The 23,281-nt window shown below is 36.4% G+C and overlaps 1 protein-coding gene across 3 annotated transcripts in view; it reads right to left on the minus strand.

Moving 5' to 3' along the window:
• Chd1 (chromodomain helicase DNA binding protein 1) overlaps positions 1-23,281 on the minus strand; it is a 71,616-nt gene that overhangs the window by 18,296 nt on the left and 30,039 nt on the right. For all 3 annotated transcript variants that reach the window (XM_060373433.1, XM_060373430.1, XM_060373431.1), the window contains exons 12-26: positions 22,358-22,574; positions 21,332-21,421; positions 19,777-19,967; positions 18,559-18,747; positions 16,177-16,339; positions 15,262-15,414; positions 11,834-11,905; positions 11,125-11,274; positions 9,432-9,580; positions 9,014-9,110; positions 8,836-8,931; positions 6,460-6,636; positions 3,023-3,183; positions 1,300-1,341; positions 334-464 (exon numbers count right to left, since the gene is read on the minus strand). In XM_060373433.1, coding sequence (XP_060229416.1) covers positions 334-464; positions 1,300-1,341; positions 3,023-3,183; positions 6,460-6,636; positions 8,836-8,931; positions 9,014-9,110; positions 9,432-9,580; positions 11,125-11,274; positions 11,834-11,905; positions 15,262-15,414; positions 16,177-16,339; positions 18,559-18,747; positions 19,777-19,967; positions 21,332-21,421; positions 22,358-22,574 — 2,078 coding nt within the window. The remainder of the gene's footprint in view (positions 1-333; positions 465-1,299; positions 1,342-3,022; positions 3,184-6,459; positions 6,637-8,835; positions 8,932-9,013; positions 9,111-9,431; positions 9,581-11,124; positions 11,275-11,833; positions 11,906-15,261; positions 15,415-16,176; positions 16,340-18,558; positions 18,748-19,776; positions 19,968-21,331; positions 21,422-22,357; positions 22,575-23,281) is intronic.

Consider the following 23,281-nt stretch of genomic DNA (forward strand, 5'->3'; position numbering starts at 1 on the left):
CTCACAATGATTTCTTCAGTGCATCAGATTAAAAATCTTATGTAGATATTTTTCCTCAACTAGATGAGAAAATAAGCATAATGAAATAACTGCATACTCCAAAATAATGCCACCTGTGCATATTTAAATGTTCTTCATCTGGTCACATACACAAGACAGCATAAGAGTAATTCCTCAATTATGTCCTACGCAGAGCCCAGGGGGACACTGAGGAGCACACTCACTGCCTTGCAAATGCAACTCGAGTCTCTACACTCCAACTCTGGTTACTCAGAACAGCCCACTGTACCCAGCTAAGCATCTTCTAAGAATGACAAGCAGGAAGGTGTTTACCTGTTCGCTCTGTTCCTGAAGAACTATCTTTTAAAGCTTTAATACAACCATTATGCACCAATTCTCCTAGTCTTCTGAGGTCTGTTTCTGACTTATCAACCAATTCAGCATCTCGAGCGATTGCATCTAATCTGTAATAAGACAATTCAATTTTCAAGATAAATACATTAAACGAAATGATATAATTTAAAAAAGCTTATTTCAAAATCCAAATATCACTCTTGTCTTTCCTGTAAAGTCTAGCTCATACAACAAGTACAGAAAACTAGGACAATTTATCAGAGAATCAATTCACCACACACTCAAAAGCATTAATCAAGGTAAAGAATTCATTACAGAGCAAATGGTAAGCTCCTGAAGAATATATATACACTAACCATGAAAAGTCTGTTTCAGAAAGGGAGTGATAAAATTTTATTACAATTATAAACTAAAAGGTCCTGAACTTTGTATTACCATAGAATTGATAAAAATTAACAGTTAAGGTTATTTCCATCATATAAAATAAAAATGCAAATATTGCTGCATTTTAAGCAACTCACTCAAAAGAAAATTGAATGTATATGTATTTTATGAATGAGTCTTTGATGCTCTGCATTCAGAGAGTTTACTACTACAGAAGACAAGAAGGTCAGGTCAGGTTAGCGCCTTAGTCCCTCTGTGATAGATCCGTACTCTTTCTTAAATAGTTAATGGGGAAAAAAGATAATGACTGAGAAATATATTACAGTTGTCAGAAAGCAACAAGGTGTGATTTACTGACACTTATTCAAAGATAAGAAAATTCTAGAGACTTAAATCATACAAATGCATTTTAATAATCAATCTGCAATTTGGCTCCTGCCAATTTTTAAAAATGCTTATTAAAGCAAATTCAGTCAAGTAGCTGAACTGAATGGTAACCAAGTAAACAAACATGACAACATATTACACATTTCAAACTATGAGGATGACAAATGTATTTACCTCTCCAGAGGGCCACCAAATTTCTTATAGCTCTTGATAAACCTAACAGAAAATAAATTTTTGGTTCAAATGTGTTTTATACAAATGTGTTTATATATATATATACACATATATATTTATGTATGCATACACCCATATATATGTATATATAATTTATATTTAAGTGGACTGGGTGTAGCTCAGTAGTATAGAGCCAGCCAAGAATGCACAAAGGTCATGGATTTGATTCCCAACGCTGTAAAAACCAAAAACAGTAACCACAGACATACACAGACAAGATAACACACATACATACATTCATATATACGCACACACACAAATCACTCTGTATTTATAATGCATATAAAAATAAGAAAATACTTGGAGTCAGGCATGGTGGTGCAAGTACAATTCTAGCACTTGGGAGGTGCAGGCAAGGGGATCAGGAGCTCAAGGGCAGCCTGAGCTACATGAGACCCTGTGTTAAAAAAACAAAAACCAAATCAAACAAACAAACAGAAAAGAAAAATAAAGAACAAAACAAAAAAAAAACTTAATTTAAGGTACTGTTCCCTGATTTAAAAAAAGAAGAAACTAAGCTATAAATTGTTAGGACATTAACAATTATACCAGATATAACACTGTATCACCCAAAGAAGAAGCTAAGATATCAATATAAATAAAACAATAGAAGCTAATTTTTATTTTAGAAATTACTTTATTATTTTCATAAGACATGAAAAAAAAAGGTCCAAAGCTACCACAAGAGGAATTGTCTCCAAAATTATTATCAACCATTATGCCTCATCACACTCCTAAAGCTGACCAAGATTTACTCAAAGGGTTCCATTCAGATGACTATTATACCAGCAATAGAAACAAAAATTTTATGTCACAACAAAGCAACTTAAATGGTTGATGGATGAGGGAAAATATCCAGAAAGTAGAAGATGAAATGCTTCTCCAACTAAAGACAGAAAGTCCAGCAAATCAGATGGTCATAAAAGTTCCCTTAATGAAAACTAACAATGCATTTAGTTTTCTTGTAGGAACAATGAGGAAGAACTTTGTCAGGTCTATGATTTAAAGGAAAAGAGTTAAAAATAACTTGAAAGAAACAAATGTCTAAAACATAAAAAACGCACAAGCTATTATCAAACTTTACAGGTGAAGCTACTGCCCAAGCTAAGCTGCTCTTGCTCCACTGGAGACGAGCACACACGTGTGCTGGGGCAGAGGCTGGCTTGTCCTCACTGCCAGTCTGCCTTCCACATTTACCGTTCCTGAGTAGTGCTAAGAATGCCAGGATCCTACACAGGCAAAGTCCAAGCTCTACTGCTCAGCTCCATCCCAGCCCCAGGAATGCATGACTGCTTTCAAAAAGCAATCACCTCAATGTAAACAAGAAAAATATAGAGCTAAATTAATTGCCTGAAAAATTACTAATGCTGGAAAACATAAGTGTAGTATGAACTGTGCTAAAATGTACTTTTATTGTTCAAAAGGGTCATTATGAACTACAGTAAGAGGAAACAATACTGTTACACAAGTGATGTAACAGTAAATAACATGCAAACATTAGATGTTACACCTTTTCCCAAAGTTATAATCAGTATCTAGGCTGAACTCAATTCCTACACAAATACCTACAATTTTACCCTCTAAAACCCCTCAATCTAGTTTTTATATTTAGTTTCATGCTCTAAAAACACCAAGTGAAACAAAATGGTCTATGTCCTCTTACCGCCTAATTTCTGCATCACTAAATCCTTTAATATTCTCCCGAGGGATGGTGCGTGGTCGCCCACGTTTCTTCGGCCGTTTCCTTTCCGAGACTGAATCACTATCAGATCCAGAATATCTCCTGCTTCTACTGCGCCTGCCTTCACTTCCATTAAAACTTATCTGGAAAACAAAACAAAAATATACCCAAATACAAGTTAAAAAAGTCTTGTATCTTACGTGCAAAGACAAACATAGTGAACTACTGTAAAACTTTAAAAGCATTAATCTACAGGTGGAAAACATTCCGCAGCCAAAAATAGTCAAATAGAGAATGAAATAACATATAATGACAAAAGGCTACTGAGCTTAGTATCTGAGGCACTTATAAATCAACAAGAAAACAAGCAGCTTTCTGTAAACATATGATAATGGCCATTAGCTGGCAACCAGTGTAGCAGCATAAATGCAAAACTATATGAGCTCAATTATACTTCCTTTTTCTGGAGACAAAGATTTCTCCGTGTAACAGCCCTAGCTGTCCTAGAACTCACTTTATATAAAAAAGTGAGGATTAAAGATGTATGACACCAATGCCCAGCATGGAATTTCTTTCTAAGCCCATCAGCTTGATAAACAAAGAAATAATGGCCACTATCTGCAATGCTATAAACCTGGACAACAACGGGTACAATTCTTGTATGTCTGCTGATTTTAAAATATTTATTACTATTTTCTTTAATACAGTATTCTGCCTGCATGTATGCCTGCAAGCCAGAAGAGGGCACTGGATCTTTATTATAGATGGTCATGAGCCACTATGTGGTTGCTGGGAACTGAACTCAGAACATCTGGAAGAGCAGCCAGCAGAAGTACTCTTAACCTCTCAACCATCTCTCCAGCCCCTGCTAATTATTTAAAACAGGGTATTTGTTAAGACGCTCTTATAAGCATCTAAAGTCATTATTCTGATAACCAAGTCACTTTAGGGCATTTTCCTAAGATCAAAAATGTGAAGGTCCAGTAAAATCCTTCACATAAAGAAAGTTAAAGGTGTGTAGGCTTTAACTATATTTAACTATAGAGGAAGTAGGTAAGTCATCCACAGGGTGGAATGCCAAGAAGCTACTCAACTGCCTGTAGAATTAACATTTACGGTACACTGTCCAAGGGAAGAAAACAAGTTCCAGAATCACAGGAACTCAAGCTAATTAGCCAAATAAGGGCAATATAAAATGCTGTGGTCATGCATATTAAAGAAGCATTGGTAGGCCTATCTGGAGGAATGAATTTTTTTTCCTTTTTAGTATTTTTTCCTTCTAAATATCATCCTCCTCCTTTTCTAATAAGCTGATCAAATGTTTTCAAGGTGGGGGGGAGGGAAGCCAGACATTGCACTTACTTGTAACTCTTTGTTTGTTTTGTTTTGTTTTTAGACACAAAGTTTCTCTGTGTAGTCTTGGCTGTCCTGGACTCACTTTGTAGGCTAGGCTGGCCTGGACAACTCACAGGTATCTACCGGCCTCAGCCTCTTCTAGTGCTGGGATTACAGGTGTGCACCACACCCAACTAGCATTTTTATTCTTAATCAATGTACCAAAACATAAACTAAGTCTCTGGAGTTTTTCCCAAAGCTTTAAACGGCTAAATAAGTCAGGAAATTCTTGACTATTTTACCCTCATCTTTCCCTTTCAGAAGAACTAATGTCTTGCTGAACTTCCTGTGCACTATTAAAAAATCCACTTTGAGCTACGCACACCTGTAGTCCCAGCACTCGGGGAGGCAGAGGCAGGCAGATCTCTGAGAGTTTGAGAACAGCCTGGTCCCGGACAGCCAAAGCTACATACACAGAGAAACCCTGTCTCAAAGAAAAGTTACTCTGGAGTCTGTAGAAATACGCACAGATAGGAGACACCATCTATAGTAATCTTCAGGCCAACACATTTGGCTCCACTTCTGCCTGCTATGTAGAAACACAGCTTCCACCCTAACTGAAAACCTAATTTACAACTTTTAAATGTGCGTTAAAACTAAAATCATGGACAACTTAAACACCTAAATCAAAGTATTGCCAAGAAGATACTTGAACCCTGGCTATTTGTGAAGACACAGGTGATAGCTAGAGTACCGTGCAAGCGGGTTAGAACTAAACCAGCTGCACTTGACTAAAGGTTGAGAGTTAGCAAACACAGGACAACTGGAAGCAAGGGCTATAGAGAACCCCTCCTAGGCCCGCCTCCTAAAAAACCAGTGCTGGGTGTTTAATAAAGACCAGCAGTGCAAATGACTTGGAAAAACTGACCTCCAGAATGAAAGCCCAAGAAAGTAGAACTCAGCTCTTCCAGGATGGGCAGTGAGCCTAAAAGACCCTTCTCTCTCACTGACTTGAGGGCACAGGAGACCTCTCGGAAAAGAAAAATTCTTTTCCCTTGGGTTAATGGCAAAGGACATAAATAAGTTTCTCACTCATTAAAAATGTAATAAGATGCCAAAAATATTCAGTACACAAGAAAATCTTAAAATGCAATATTCAACAAAGAGAAAAGAAATCTAGTGTTGGTTGGTTTTCTTTTCCTAAAGATATTAAAAACATACTGGGAAAAATCTCCCAATTAAATTAAAAATCAAAGAAGCCAGTGAGGGATACTACAATATGTGTAACAAAGGAAAATAACAACAGATAATAAAATTTGTAAGATTCATAAAAGGCTGTATTCAAAAGAAAATTAGAGCATTGGATGGTAACAGAAAAAAATCTCAATTTAGCGTTCAAACTCACATCTTAAAGTAAAAACAAATTAAATCAAAATAAATGATAAAGAACAAAAACATGAATTAAAAATAGAAATGAGTGAAACAAAAAGCTCATTCATTGAAAGATAAAGCTAATTAATCTCTACTTAAAATAATCAAGATATCAGGGTCCGATGATTGTTCAAGGTTCTGAATAAACTGCATTGAAAAAAAAAAGAATTAAAAAAAAATAATAATCAAGATATTACCAGTATTAGTAATAAAAGGGCATACATCACTAAGACATAAAAATAAGAAAATATTAAGTTATGCCTCTAAATTCAAAAGAAAAGAACAAAAATCCTCAGAAGAAACTATCAAACTCACTCAGGAAGAAACATATCCTGAACATCTTATTTATAAAAGAAATAGAAGTCAACTAAAATCTTCCAACAACAAAAACCAGACCAAAATAGTTTCTCTGACAATAATCCCATCATTTAATAAGGAAAAATTCCCAAATCTATATAAATTCACCACCTCAGGAGGAAATAATTTCCGACTCATTTTAAGGCAAATTATCAAAGGTGTTAAGAGAAACAAAATTATGAATCCTTACTAATTATAAAGCAAACAAAAAGAGCATTTCACAATAAACTGTGATGCGGATATGTATATACACAGATAGATATATATACAACAATACTCCAAAACCATAAAGTCACCTGCTTTGCACAGTTTCTCATTCTTGGGAGCATATAAATTTCTTCAAGCTCCTTTTGTCTTTCTTCCTCTTCTAATCGTCTTCTTTGATCTTCTGGAATAATTTCCTCCCAGTTCTTTGAATTTCTTTCAGGTTCCAATTCAATGTCATCTTCATCCATATTTGAAAAGTTGGCAACCTGATAAATTCCAGAATTTTAACAGATCAAGTATAATGGACAATATTTAACCCTAAGTCACATCTTTAAAGGAGTAGTGGTAAGATAGAAGACAAAACTAACTTTATCTAAGAACCAGCCTACTATAACTGGGGCCAACCACCCTAGCTCATATTCCCAAATAACGTAGAAGAATCACTGACGCCAAGTGTTTGAGGTCAACCTCAGAAACCCCTCCTCACCATCTCAACAATCACAACAAAAACCCAGATAGTTCAAGGTAAGGTTATGAACTAAACTATGATGACTGCTAATTATTTAGTTATTTCTTTATTAGAGCAAAGTAGATCAAACCAACTGACCCTACAATTCCTTTCAGCAATGATTTCTGTCTTGCTGTTCAGCATTATTAATAGCAGAACTCAAGGCAGACAGGAAACTAGTAGTTAACAAAATAACAACAGCAACATTAAGATGCTATGTAATCTTCTACAGGAATTCCCAGTCTGTGAACTAGTGAGTGCCAAAAAGCACCCCGCCGCTCCTTCACAGCAACAGAGCAAGAGTAGCCCCCTAACACCTGAGGTAAATAAATAGCTGTCCAGACCTTTGCTTCCTTCCCTCGCACTTTAAAGGAAGAAAGAGAAACTAACTTTTGTGAGGATGATTTAACACACCGAAAGTTCTAAGATGATATTAGCCAACACTCATTAAAGCTGTCTACCAGTACTAATATGTGAATACACATAACTGAATGAAGACAAGAAAACTTATGCCTACAATTCACAAAGATAAAGAGACTGAGGGTGTTTATTCTCTAAAATTAACATGTACTCAAGCATCCTAGAGCACATTTGTAATTAAAGTATCCAGAAGGCTTCGTTAGAAAGATAACAAGTTCCAGGCAAGCATGTTTTCCATAAGTACTTGCCTCAAAAAAATCAAATGAATAAAAACAATTAAACAAATAGGTAGCCTTAGTAGGTAGCTAGCCATTATCAGAGTACCAATTCACTGGTATATAAATATTCTGCATTTATTCTAGTTATTATAGAGTTGTGGTTATTTTTTTCCTTTCTTGCCTCTCCCCAACAAATTCAACTCAAAATGTAATCACAGAAAAAACGCTTTGCTAGATCAAACCCAGAGTGATCGTTTCAAAAATCTTTATTTCATTGTCTTCCACTTCACTGTCCCACCCCAGTCCATCCTTTATCCTCCCGAGTAAGTGACTGATGTCTAAGTCCATGGTATTCAGATATTATAATTAGTATCTATTGAATGAACAAATGCCAACTGATCCCTAAGAACTTCAGTTTTGGTTTTTGTTTGTTTGTTTTTGATCTTGAGTTTTTAAGGCCTGAGCCATCTTTCTAGTCCAGATGCCTGCTCCTTTAAAAACAGAACACAAACAAACAAGACAAGCATCGCTCAAGTTCGCTCCTCCCTGACGTCAGCTGTTTGTGCTGTGTCACCTCAGCAAGCCAGGAATATGACAAGTGATATGACAGCTACTTACTCAGGTTGACTGATTTGCTGGAGTGTTCTTAATTTTTGATAAATTCTTCAATTAATTTTTGTTGAAATCCACTCCCATAAAAATCCAATTTGTGCCAGGTACAGTGGCACACACCTTTAATCCCAGCACTCGGGCAGGCAGAGGCAAGAGGATCTCTGTGAGTTCGAGGCCAACCTGGTCTGAAAAGCGTGTTCAGGAAAGCCAAGGCTTCACAGAGAAACCTCTGTCTCAAAAAACAAAAACAAAACAACAACCAAAAAAGCAAAAACAAAAACAAAATCCAACTTGTGAAGGAAGTACAGAGAGAGGCACCCAGGGGAATCTGAGTCGTCACAGTAGATGGAAATGGTCAATGAGTATTGTATAAATGGATGAAACTCCCAAGGAATAAAAAATACTATCTAAGGAAATCAGCTCCAATCATGAAAATCTCAATACAGATCACATTCATTCATGTGTTATCCTAAATATGTAGGGGCGTGCTATTTGCTTGGCATAATTCTGGATGTAAGTTAGGAACCCATCTTGTACAATGGATTAAATTGGTCTTTATTAAGTGCTGATGGTTTGAGCACAAACTTTTGTACAATATAGAAAATTTTAACACAAAAACTATCTTGTTAGTTCTGTGTAAAGAACAGTATCAAAATATTAACTCAATCCTTCACCAATCTGCAATTATGAGAAAAGGAAAAGCCTACCTTGAACTGGGAAAGCAACTCATCTCCTACAGTCAAGGGGCCTGGCTCATTTTCATGAGTTTCAGCTCTCTTCAAGATTTCATCTATATCCATTTCCTGTATTAAAAGAAATTTTACATATGTTTGAATCTTCCCTCATCCAACAGACAACAGACATGCTGATGTAGGTGCTGCTAACCTGGGGCTCCTGCTCTTCTCCTTCAGGCTCCTTAAATAACTCCTCAGCACCAAACTTTAGAATGGCCGACAGCTCCTCTTTATTGAAGGGAGTAGAGCTGAAAACAGGAAACATGAAAGTTCAATCTTAACAGCATTATTTTCAGAGCATATTGAGTATAGTTGCCTTTATAAGTGATGAGGAAGTCACATGGGTATAATCCTAATCTACTTATTTTAAAACTAAGAAATATGAGACAGAAATTAAGAGCATTGCTCTGGGTGATCAGTTTAGAGTAGTGAATCCAGATGTCTGTGTATATGGCTCCAACACAAAGCAGTACAATGTTATTAAAGTATAAAATGAACCACACTAAGTACAGCATGCTGTAATCTACTTACAGTAACATATGCTGACCCCTAACCCGGCGGGCACCCACCTTGACGGGGCAGAGCCCGTGTGCAACACCGTCTTCCCAGTGGTATCCATTCTTTGAATCACAAGATGATCTAGAACCATTTTCTTTTTGGCCCTTTCAAGAATATCTTCTTCAACTGACCCCTTTGTAACTAGGCGATATATATTCACCTAAAAAGCAAGCAGGGAAGCAAGCTACAGTAACAGGGATCTTGCTGACATGAGTGTCCAAATGGTAATCATGGATCAGTTCATCCTCTGCTGAGGTTTAAGTTGTCATACATAAAACAAAAATTTAAGAATCAATAACAACAGGTCATGTCTAAAGCAAAAAGTTCTGCCATTAACATCTATTTGCGTCTTTCCTTCATGCATTCTTTCTTTTCCTTTTTCTTCTTTATTTTTTGCTGTGGCTCTGCTTTACTCAGAGTACAGTTTGGATACACTCTTAAAAACAAACCATATATATGATGGAAACTGGATCCAGGCTGGTACCATTTGACTTCAGAAAACATCAGAGGGAAAAATGAGGAAACCTGGTACCAGGTCATGTCTCCTTGTAAGCTGAAGTGCTCACCTCACTGACATGGGTCAGTCAGGATGGGCTTCCCATCACTTATCTCCAACAAAAGCAGTCAAGCGCTTGACCTTCCTGTGATCTGCTATTGTCTCATCAGACTCCACCCACAGCTGGAAGCTGATCGCTGTGTTCTTGTTCTCAATGACTGTGGAAGGCTTGGTCATGCTAGCCACCTGTGAGGTGGCTAAGCCCACCCCTCCCACAGAAATCTTACCAATTCAAGCAGTTCTTTAGGCCTTGGCCACCTTGGCTTCTTGAAAGCTGCTGTCCCCTGCTGCAGTCCTTTCTCTGACTTCTACTACTCTTTGTACATTTCTTAGAAATTTTTATTTTCTTATTTTTGCGTTAAGGAAAAATAAAAAACTTTAAATAGTATGTGTGGGTGTGTGTATATACGTGTTCACACACGTTTTCCCTGCACATATATCTGTCTGTGCACCACATTCATGTGTGGTGCCCACAGAAACCAGAATAACAACCTCTGGGACGAGCTGTGAGCCTCCATGTGGGTGCTGAGACTAGAACCCAGGTACTCTGGAAGAGCAGGCAGTGCTCTTAACCACTGAACCACCTCTCTACCTGCAGGAACAATTTATTTTTAAATTTTGATTTATATGGTGAAAAAAAGAAAACAAAAGAAAAAAACCCTGCAACCCCGACTATCTTTCATAAAGTTTCTTTGATTCCGATGTTTTGTTATAGTTTATGCATTACACTAACAGATGGCAAAACTATATGAGCTACCCTCTAAAGAAAATCCACAACAAACAAAACTTAGCTAAACTCTTCCTGTGTCGCTAGATCAAAGAAACAGTGCCACCTTTTTTGTTGTTGTTGTTCAAACAGCAGCAGATGGTTGTAGAGAAACTGCCAAATAGGGCTGGCTCTTGTGTGTGGAGAACTTTGTATACCCCCTATTTGAACTAATAAGCAAGGCAACAAATGAAGCTTATATACTGAATATGTAACATTCATTCTAGTTACAATCTAAACAGAATGCAGAGCCTCATATAAAGTTCTTAGTTCTGTCAACTCTGGGTTTCAATGACTTTCCCATCATCTTAGTCAAATCTGTATAGTAGTTTTTTAAAAAAAGGAAAATACTCTAAAATGGTCAAATAAGAAATAAAAATACCTGCTTCTTCTGCCCAATTCGATGAGCTCGTGCCTGAGCCTGAAGATCATTTTGTGGATTCCAATCAGAATCAAATATGACAACAGTGTCAGCAGAGGCTAAGTTAATGCCTAAACCCCCAGCTCTTGTAGAAAGCAAAAAGCAGAAATCCTACAAGAAAGTTTAAATATACAAGCTGTGACCAACATCAGACTCAAAGTCATTTTACAACTGATTTTTTAAATTTAAAGTGTTTTACTAGTGACACTATTAAACTGGAAGGTAACATTAAATATTAACTAATGTTGTTTAGTGGCTCAGGTGGTAGAACATTTGCCTACCAGTATAAGGACTGGGTTTGATCCACAACAATGTAAACAACAATAGTTGTAACTAACGTATAAACCTTTATGAGAATCAATAAGATTTCAAAACATGAAGTCGTGAAGTAATAACAAACAAAATTAAGCATACTGCTCACTTCTAGAATAAAAGTATTTTTTTTCTTAAAAAAACTCAAGTCACACAACAAATTCTAATGATAGAGAGCTAACTTCTGTTGAAATAAGCTGACTGTAATATGTTGAAATACTGACAGACCAGATCTAACATGTAATACAAACGTAAAAGCTAATGAAAGCAGACCAGCACCAACTCTTTAAAAACAAAGGCTATGTGATTACTAAACAAAATAATTAAAACAAATGTATAATTTTAAAAGCATTCATACCTCTGATCCCTCAGCATTAAAATGATCTAGTGCTTGTTTCCTCAGCTCCCCTTTTATTGATCCATCTAATCTCTAGAATAAAGCAAATTAATATACTTCACATTAAACCACATTAAAATGTTAAACAACTAAAATCATTACATCTAGTGTGGTTACTGGATAACAGCAACAGAAATACCTGAAAACAAAGAAATTGTAACTAGAGCCCCAACTCATACCTGCCCTATCAGAAATCTAAGGACTAGAACTCAGCAAACACCATCTAGCTGGTAGTTCAGATGAACGTTCAACTTTGAAAGGCATAGGGGCAACTGGTCAGGCAGCCTGCATGAACGGCTTTCTTCGTGACTTAGGCAAGAGATTCAACTTCTCCCCTTTACCTGTTCCTTTCGCAGTAATGCAGACCCAGTGAGAAAACACAGTACCTGGCAGTCAATGAAGTGCTTACTAAACTATTATTGAATGTGGGGTGTGACTTCACAGCAGAAAACATTCGCCTAATGTATGAAAAGAGGCTTCTGGTTCCTCACTGGCACAGGGAAGGGGGTTGTTACCAAAGTATGAGAGAAATATTAATTGGTTGCACACCAGAACTAACTTGCTACTCTAATCCATTCATTCTTTTCTGTGTTTGCAACACTGACATTAAACCCAGAGCCTCACACGTGAGCCCAGCTCTTTGTCACCTGAGCTGTATCTGCAGCCCATGAGCTATGCTTTTATGTGACACATCAAGGTACTATTTTTGAAGTAATATGCCAAGCTCCACTTTGTTGGCATGTACATTTTTAACAGCTGATAACATCTAAAATTGATAAGTTATAAAAAGGATTTTTTTAACAACAACAACAAAATAACATGAAGAAATTTGTTCATAACGAAAGTTATGATCATTTTTAGGTCATTTTCAATACTGACTGAAGAAAAATAGCTTTAACAATTGGCACAAATGTAAATCATTACTGAGATAATGGCTGCTTAAAAAATGGAAAGTCTAAAGCAACTCTGCTTAAAAGCAAAATGAATAATCAAGTATCTACAGCAGTTCTGTAAACTTGAAATTCAAGTTTCAAAAGGAGGAAAGGTAAAACAGGTTTTTTGTTTGTTTGCTTGCTTACTTGCTTGCTTTGTTTTTGAGACAGGGTCTATGCATGCCTGGCTGGCCTTGAACTCAAGAGATCTGCCTGCCTCTGTTTCCCCACTGCTGGGATTAAAGGCCTGCAGTAACATGCCTGCAAGCCCTACCTGCTTCCATTCACAGAACTGCTGTAAGAATCCCTGCAATATAGATTAGTGAGCGTCTTAACATTTCACACTGCTGACTTACTAGCCCTTAAATCTGCTACCTCTGTTACCACAAATCTACTGGCCATTAATATTCTACTTTTTCACCTCTTTTGTCCCTATACCTTGCAAGGTTCCCATTCTGTCCCCACACCTCAATACTTCACTGCTGCTAGACGAACTTTCTTGTAAAATGAAGAGATAATATATGTTAAAGTTACAATTTTTAAAAGATTATGTTTATTTTTAATTATGTGTGCATGTGTGGTTCTGTATGTCCTTGAAGTCCCGCAGAGGATGTTAGATCAGCGGGAACTACAAATGGTAAAAAAACACCTGACGTGTGCCAGCAAACAAAATCAGGTCCTCTTACAGAGCAGCAAGTGCTCTTAACTGCCGAGCACTCTCCAGGCCCCACACTAAGCTTTAAAGATACCTGGGGCTGCTGGAGCATCTTTGGAGGATCTTCTTCAAGACCAGTATGAGCAAGACTTATCTAAAAAAGTAAAAAGGGTGGTGATGCAGCTAGTTTGGAGAATACTTAGCTAGCATGCACTAGTCCCTTGGCTCCTTCCACAGCACCACATAAATCAAGCATGGCTGCACATGCCTAGTGCTTAAAGGAGACAGAAGCCATGTAATTCATGACAACACGATGAGTTCAAGGACAGCCTGAATTTTAGAACAAAAGAATTGAGAATTTTACTAACGCTTCTACATTATAAATGTAGTTTTAACTCTAAAAACTTTTAAAAAATTTTATTTTTTGTTTGTTATGTGTATATGCATATATGCAAGCAAACCCCCTCGGAGGCCAGAAGAGGGAGCATAATCCGGTGAAGCTGGAGAGACAGCTTGCAAGCCACCCAAAATGAGTACTAAAACTTAACTCAGGTGCCCTGGAGGGACAGAAGGTGCCCTTACTTGCTTCCATTTTCTCTCTCCAGCCCCAAGGAAAACATTTCAAGGAACTGATTCTCAATGGTCTGAGAAGCTTTCTCCAAAATGAAGAAGTCTAAGCCTGAAAAAGGAGTCATGTCTCATTTCCGTTAAAATACAAAGTACAATGAGTAAAGCCTATGTGTCATTTATTCTAGCATGACTTAAATAAATAGAAAAATATCTCCCTCTGGGAGGTCATTTAGGAATGAGAAAATCTGAGCAGAGGACTGGAGCTTTCAAATGCACTTCTCGATATGTTTCCAGTCAATGATGTACAAAAATGGTTTTTAATTACCAATGATGATACTGTTCCATTTTTCCTTAAATTACTATTTTTTTATTGTGCTAATCTTACCAAGTAACTATCTTTCACAGTACATAACAGTTTACTTCCACTTTGAAACTACATATGACAATGTGAGCTTCAACAGAGCAGAGACTCTGTATCCTCGTTCTTACTATAATTCTGCCTGTGTTGCACATCTGCCGTGTTCCTGATACTATTCCGACGGGGCCAGTGAGATGACTTGGTTTATAAAGCATGCCTGGTGACCTGAGCTCAACCCCTGGAGCCCACAGGAATGTGCAAATTCAAAACTGTGCGCTCACCTCTAGGACTGCATATGTGCACGCTCAGGCACTCTCTCTTTTTCTCTCTCTCTCAGACACACACATACACATACTTAATGGAAAACAAATAAATTATTATTAGGTATAAATAAAGTGCTGAAAATAGGACCTGGCTCTAATATTAAAACATTCAAGGTGTACGCTTTAATTCTACTGAATGATTTCAATATGAATTTTAAGTAGGATGTAAGCCTACTTTGATCTAATCCCTTCTCTAACCACACGCACACAGATCATTAGAACCTGCAACATATCCTGGCAGTGTGCCCAAGGACGGCTTCTCCTTCCCCAGACTTCAGAGTTCACAAAGCTTCCCCTTCAAACCTATCTTAACCTAGAAACACTGCCTTGGTCCTGCTTTTTAACAGTATATATCATAGAAAACAGAACTAAAATAAAATTCAGAGAACAAAATGAAACTCTTGGAAAACAATGACAAACATAATTCTCTAAGTAGGGATGTTTAAGAGAAATACAATTTAACCTTGTATGCAAAATAACCTCAAAAGTAATTTCTATAAAATAAGTAAGCCCAAGAATATGATGAAACTTAATGACAATGAAATGCTTACTTGAAAGGGGAACTGACGATACTTCAAATATTCTGCAAGTATATCTAGCATCCGCACCATCTGAGAAAAAATGAGTACTCGATTGCCTCTTTCTCTTAGGCGAATTAACAGCTTGTCTAGAAGAATTAATTTTCCGCTACTACGGATTAAGTGCTAAAAAAAAAAAACAATAAATTAAAACTATTACAACGTGATAAAGCAAGTAGTACAGTGCTCTAGTTAATACTGCAGTTGCTCCAATTATTTCCAATTAAGATTTGAAGCTCTGTATAATGCTCAGAGAAAAACTTATTTTTCTAGGACCTAGAACAATTTCTAGGACCTTTCCCATTTTACTCATTACATAAATGAAAACCACCCTGGCCATGCAGCCCCAGCAGGAAAATGATGCTGTATTAGTCCACTTGCTAGCTCTCAGACTATTTCTCCAAGTCTTAGCCAAAACAAACATTCATTAAAAAAAAAAAAAAAAAGCAATTAAACAAACAATACTTTTAAGAGCAAGCAAAAATATTATTTTTTAGTTCAAGGATCCTCACCCCTCAATGAACTACCATGGTCAAATTACAAACATCTCATCATGCTTCTAAGCAGCCTTCCAACATTAACAGAAGGTAGGATCTGTGGAGGCAAGCCCTCCTTTACACGACCATCTGCACAGGCAGCCACACCACAGTCTAGACCACACTAATGGATTCTTGTCTGATAAATCATTACAACCCATTGACTTGGAAGACTATGTTTACAAATTATAATTTTAAAAGCTATCAGAAAAATGAAAGATAACCAAGACCATTATTTAAATGAAACATTAGCCAGAGAGTACGTATGATGACTGTGCCATTTTAAGCCAAAAACTGAAATACGTATTCTTAGAATTCTGCTTTACCAAAAGTAACAGATAAAAATTCTTACTTGTAAGGCCTCCTGTTTATTATAGAATTCATTATTATCTGGTGGTTTAATGAGGTAGCAATGGTTACAACATTTCTTTAGCTCCATCATAATGTTCAAAAAGCCTGAGGTACTGCCCTTGGAACCTTTGCTGAGGGCTTTGTAATTCCTAGTTAAAATCCACCTTCAAAATCAAAAGTCACACAAACAATATTCAGCAACCAACAAGATAAATTCTGAAAGCTTTAAAAAAAATACTAGTACCAAATCAAAATTTCACCATATCTTTCTGAAGCTCATGATTAGATACAGGATGTACTGAACCTCATGTGTAAGACATAAAAAAAAAAAATACACATAACTTGCCTGGCCCATCAACTACACACAAGAGCTTTATGTAGTAAAATCATACATTAATAATTAATTTATGTAGTATAATTAATACATTAATCAATCTTCTCAAAAATTTCATTCAATCAGACAAGTTAGGAGAACCACATCTCTTCCATGGAGTCTCACAAGAATACTTTGTTTTAGTCATGGACCTCTCTAAATTCCAATTATGTAATACACGTATAACTAGAAAAATACACTTCAATCCACATGCAATTCTTCTCTCCAAATCCTACCTTAATTACCTTCCTTTCTTATAAAATTACCTTACGAAGAGATTATAAAACCCCCAAAAATCTAGGTATCCTTTTATTATCTCAACTAAAAAACAAACAGGAGTCCATATATTGGTTCTAAAGGCAGTATTAAAGGCTCAAAGCTTAATTTACTGTATTCAGAATTTCTCCTGTGTGTTTCTGGAGGAGATAATCTAAAGCCTTTTACACAGATTTATGGCAATCTTTCGATGAGGCTCAAGGCTAATTTGGGCATCTGTCAGGATTGTCTCCACCACCCAGTCGGAAACACATACAAAATTTAAAACAATATTTTATTACCATAAGAAAGTACCCAAAAGACTCATAAGTTTATAATATACAATCAGCACTGAGGGAATTAGAGGGATTATATCTTCTTTCTCCTTTCAACTGTTCTAAATTTTTTTCATTTTCAAATTTTTCCAATTTTCCACATACAATAAAAAATACTTGAGTATTACCCTTTTCCAGTATAAAACATTCTCTCCATAAACAACCCAAATCTACAGGAAATAGAAGGAGTATTTTTAAAGATTCCACAAGAATATACTATGGAAAATCCACACTGCAAAAACTTAACTCAGATAACTGTTTCCTTATCAAAGGACTTCCGGGGGAGAGGCAGAATAGAAACTATAAATGGGCACTTAATTACCACAGAAAAATCATATTCATTTCTGATATAAGTAAAATTTAAAGTGTGAGGCAGCACACAAAAGCTTGAGTGAACACTGACATCATAAAATGTTTAACTTTAAGTGCGGTAATAGTGTTTTTAAAAATTATTAGAGATACATGAAAAAACTACCTCTGACATGTGAAAAGCACAAGAAAAATCAGAAGAAACCAGAGTGTTAATAAACTCAAATTTCAGCCATAGGTATTTGGGAGGTTTGGGTTTTTCGGTTTTTGCTTTTGTTTGTTTTTTGAGGCAGGGTCATACCTACAGTCTAGACTTGCCTGGAACTCATTAAGTACCGTGGGTGGATTTGCAATCTCAACCCCTGACAACCTCCTAGTGCTGAGATCCCAGCATGCACCATGACACCTTCAATAAATCCACATGAACTTATAGATTTTCACCATAAAATTTAACCGTTGAAGATTCAAAATATAGTCACAATGTACAAGTAAATATCTGAAAAGATGTTAGGACACATTTTTGTTTTTATTCTTTGAAAATTCACTATATAAATTTGACAAAAAACTTACACAAAATATAACTAGTTCATGCTCCACCCCCCAAAAAAAGCCTAAAATTTTGCCTACAGTTTCTTTAGCCCTGTCAGTTACCACAAGCACGAGATACACCAGGCAAGTTGAAAGGTAAAGGTACGAAACCTAACGGACAGAATAATGTGTCACACACATGGCTTGGGGACTGGAGCTCAGTGCGTAAGGGCACTTGCTGCCTCTGCAGAGGACCTCACTTCCATGCCCAGCACCCACAGAAGTTCAAGCATCTGCAACTTTGGGTGCAGTAGATCCTATTCTGTATTCTGGCCTCCACAGGCACCAGGTATGTACACAGTACACATACATATATGCAAGCCAAGACTCATACACGTGAAAAATAAATCTTTTAAGGCAATAATTCAATCTTGAACCCAGCACCCTCCTAATCAGCCACAAAATAAACTTACTCTAAAATTGGGTTAAGTGGCCACAACTCTGAGACCCTGTGCGTGAGGAAGTAGGCACCATAAAGACAAGAACAGCTAACTCTCAGTTAAGTGCCCTGTGCTCAGCTTACTTGTAATATTGTTTCTGTAAAGCACTCATTTCCATTCTTAAAATCTGTTCAACCTTGGCAGGAAGAGATTTTTCTACATCTTTCTTAACTCTGCGTAACAGAAATGGCTCCAGCTCCTTGTGAAGGCTTGCATAACCATATTCTCTGCCTTTGCCATGTTCTTCCTCAAAATCTTCCCATGAAGAAAACCTTAAAAAAAATTTAAGAACAATTATTGAAAATAAGAAAAATTGTATATAAGAGCTAAAATTAATCTAAGTCTCCTACTCCTAGAAATTTCTCCTAGACGTAGGCAAGCGAAAGCACACGCACACACACACACAAATATAAACATGTGGATATATATATGTACCTATACGCATATGAGTGAGTATATGTAATCCAACCTGAGCTACAGAGAGCATTTAAGGCCAGCCTGGGCAATTTAGGGAGACCCTACCTCAAAACAAAAAGTAAAAAAAAAAAAAAAAGTCAAGAGATCTAGCTTATGGCAGACTGCTTCTCAAGCATGTGTGATATGCAAGGCTCATCTTGCAGAACTGCACCAAAAAGATGACATGAGTATGCTGTAATGATTATTCTTGAATTAAATTCAAGAACACAATTTTCACCAAAATATTTCTCAAAAATGCCATGTAAAGTTCAAGACACTGAAAAAGGAATGTGTATGTGACCTGTGACCAATTATTTAACTTTATAAGTCTAGTTTTCATTTACAAAATCTGATTACCAGAACTCTAAGGATATTGTAACTGCTACTATTAAATATAAAAAAGTGTTAATAATTCTAGCTTTCCAGGCAAGGGTTTTTTTTTTTTTTTTGCACACATTTTGCACATGAGGTATATTTTACACAGGGCACAGGAATTCACTGGGTTCTATTCTTGGAGGGCATGTTGCAGTTCACTCCAGTTCTATTATTTCTACTTCCAAGAAAATAAATGCCCTCTTCTGACTTCCTTGGGCACTGCCTGTTCATGGCACATGTAGGTAAATCAGTCATACACATGAGATTTTTTTAAATGTATAAACTGAAGTTTTAAGTATTTAACTTTTTAAACTTACAAATCCAAAATATTACTCTACCCCATTTTTTTCATTGTTAATGATCTGTGACCCAATGTCATTTAATAATGAACCTGATTTCCTAAATTTTTCCACAACTAAATCTAAGCATATAAAACTACAATCAGAACTATATATCCCAGGATGTCTTACTTTTCTGGCATAATGAAATGTAGCAACGACCAGAGCTCTTTCAGGGAGTTTTGTAGAGGAGTTCCAGTGATAAGGAGACGATGATTAGATTTAAAATCAATTAAAGTTTTATAAAGAAGGGAATCGTCATTTTTTAATCGGTGTGCTTCATCAACACCTATAAATGCCCAATTTAGACCACCAAGGAATGCCTTAAAGTAAACAAAAGAAGAGTTAATATATTTAGAGAAATAAGAATTAAAATTTAACTTTCTCATTAGATTTGAACTCAAGATTACTAAAATGAGGTAAATTAAAATTAGAAACTATCACTTTAATCTCAGCACTTGGGAGACAGAGGCAGGCAGATCTCAGCCAGGGCAACACAGAGAAAACTGTCCAAAATAAACAAACAAATATTTCAAGACTGAACTGGAATCCTCAAATCAAGTAACTTACCACACAAAATAAAATTTCTTCAATAACTAATTTAACCATTAGAAAATGGAGAATACCATTCTATATCGGCTTAAACAATGAGCAAAAACAGGAAGGAAGCTGGTACCACCTCTTCAAAATTTTACACAAGATTTTTAGCCCAAGTCCAACAAAGGTCCCTACGAATGTCAACTTGAAACAGTGTCATGCCCCAAGTCTAATTAATCACATGACTTCTAAAAACAGAAGTCTCTTTGAGACTTGAAATAGAGACATGCCTGATTCTGCTATTAAGAACATTAGACAAGTTCATGATGCTCTTAGAGAACTAACTTTTCAATAAAGTAGAAACAGTAAACAAAGCACATGCAAGAATCAGATGAGACAACAGTTATACACATTTGATGTAGCACTAACACTGTCTGGCACTGTGGCCCTTAACAGTCCAGGATCTAGTCTAGTCATGTGAGAAGGTAAGCTTCAGCTGAGAAAATGTTTACATCAGACAGGCCTACTGCATGTCTTAACTGCTAATTACTACAGGAGGGCTCAAGCCACCACTGGTGGTACCATCCTCAAGTAGGTGATCCTGCCCTCTGTCTGAATGCTAACTGAGAGCAAGCCAGCAAGTGGCCTCCCACCATGCTTTCTACCAAGGATCTCTGCTTACGCTCCTACACTGACTTCCTTCATGATGACCATGAAGATGGAAGTCAAATAAACCCCCTTCTCCCCTAAGTTGCTTTTGGTCATTGTTTTATCAAGGTATACAATAACAGAAATGAAACCAAGACAGGCCTCTTCCACTATTTTTTAGATGTTAGACATAACACACTATTCACTTCCATTTAAATAAGAATTGGTAAACTTTTTCTAAAAATAGAAATGAAAATATTTTAGACTTTGTAGGCCAATGTGCTCCATCACATCATTTCAAATACAACTCCTTTAAAATACAAAATTCATTCTCAGCTCAAGGGCCATTTAAAAAACTACAAAGTAGAAAACAAAACAATTTAAAAACCCCAAGGTTCCACTTTGCAGATCTGCTCAATGACTTAAATATCCTTTCATTCTGATCACAACATACAATACAGGAAAACTGAGAGTCAACAGAAAACACAGAAATAATACATACCTTATCCTTCAATAAAATTTCATAAGTTGTTAAAAGTATATTAAATTTTAACCGTTTGGTCTGGGGGTGCATCCATTCATGAGTTCTTATCTATAATGGAATTTTAAGGACAATTTTAAGACAAGCACTAAGCAAATTATATTTCTAATTGATATCTAAAATGAATTAAAAGCCTCTTAAAATACACACACACACAAAAAGATGTAATAAAAGTTAGTAACTCTTTATAAAATTCAACATGGTATGCTAAATAAACACGCAGCAAACAATTTTATTACATTCCTTTCACTAAAGAAAAGTTCTCGTATTTGGTAAACAATTCACTTATTAACGTTTACAGGGGAAAAGTGGCATCTAAGTTTTGTCTTGCACAATTGCAAGGACAGTAATATAAAGAAGTGCAACGAAACAAGATTAGCAACCAGATAAAATGGTAAAACTTAAACAGAATAAATGCTCACTGCACAAGCACTTCTTCATGATTATTTAAAATTGTCCACAAAAACATGCAATTTATATATATTCATAATTTGTGTGTGCATGTGTGTGACACATGTCTGTAATGCTAGCGCATGAGAAGCTGAGACAACAGGATTTTGAATTCAAAGACCACCTGAGCCTCAAAAAAAGGAATGGGGGGGGTGTATGCATGTTTATACACAAATAAAACACACACACACACACACACACCCAATTATATAGAGAACCAAGTATTTTATTTATTTATTTGTTTACTGTGTATGCCCGTATACGTGTAGAGGTCAAAGAGTAACTTAAGAAGTCAGTTTTCTCCTTTTACCATGTGGATGGCAGGAATCAAACACAGGCTGTCAGAAGAGGTAACAATCTCTTTACCCACTGAGCCCTCTCACCAGCCCACAGCGTGGTTTTTCTCATAACCAGTTAAACACGTGTTAGGCACTCATTTGTGGCAAGTTACATGCTAGAATTAAAGAGTATGGAGACAAAAAAAGATAAAACACATACATTTGTCTAGCCTTCTAAATTTATGGAAGAACAACTCACCATGTTTCTGCTGTTAATGTCTCCTAAGTAAACCACAGCATTCATCTGAGATGCCCAGGTCTGAATCTCCCTTTGCCAGGAAGTAAGAGTGGAGAGTGGGACAACTAGTAGAAAAGGTCCATATAGTTGATGTTCATGAAACAAATAGTTCAAAAATGAGATCGTCTGTATTGTTTTTCCAAGGCCCATTTCATCAGCAAGTATGCAACTATTTCCTCTACAAAGTTAGAAAAACAAAAACCCACGCATGTAATAAAGGCGTAACTTCACGAAGGACTGCTGCCGCACCATGAGCTCCATCTAAGTGAGGCTGTAGAAGATGAAACTCCAAGAGGTATTCGGGCACTGCAGTACTTCTATCAGCAACATACAATAGATACAAAACCTCGCCCAAAGGCACAATCACTAACATTATAGAAAATGTAAAATGAATAATAAGCAACTTTTAAGGACAGATTTTGCTTTAATGCTTAATATCATTATTCTTAGTTAATTACCAAGGTAATGATTCAATTTATCTAACAGCAGTAAGTAGGCTGTAGATGTTAATAAGTAAAAAGTATCTAAGAAGGACAAAGAGGGAAAAGTATAGCTAAACTGCATCCTAGAGTTGTGGACTCAAGAAAAGGGACCACAGGAGGCAGGGAAAGAGTGGAGGACTAAGTGGTTACTAGAAAAACTACCAAATGGAGAAATACCTCAGGAACTGCAGATGACAACATATACAATGTTTCCAGTTAAGCAAAAACATTTAAGAATTGTAACCATCAAGTAAGTTAAACACAAACTTTGTTAACAGAAATCATCCCTAGATTACATATTTATAAAATCTGTTCTCACTCCTTTAGCTTTTCTGGTATTAGCATGTCTTCAGTCAAGGTCACACGTGAAAACACAATGTGGCAACAGCAAGGGGCACACATT

The sequence above is a fragment of the Meriones unguiculatus genome, chromosome 20 (genome assembly GCF_030254825.1).
Source record: "Meriones unguiculatus strain TT.TT164.6M chromosome 20, Bangor_MerUng_6.1, whole genome shotgun sequence".
Classification (NCBI taxonomy): domain Eukaryota; kingdom Metazoa; phylum Chordata; class Mammalia; order Rodentia; family Muridae; genus Meriones; species Meriones unguiculatus.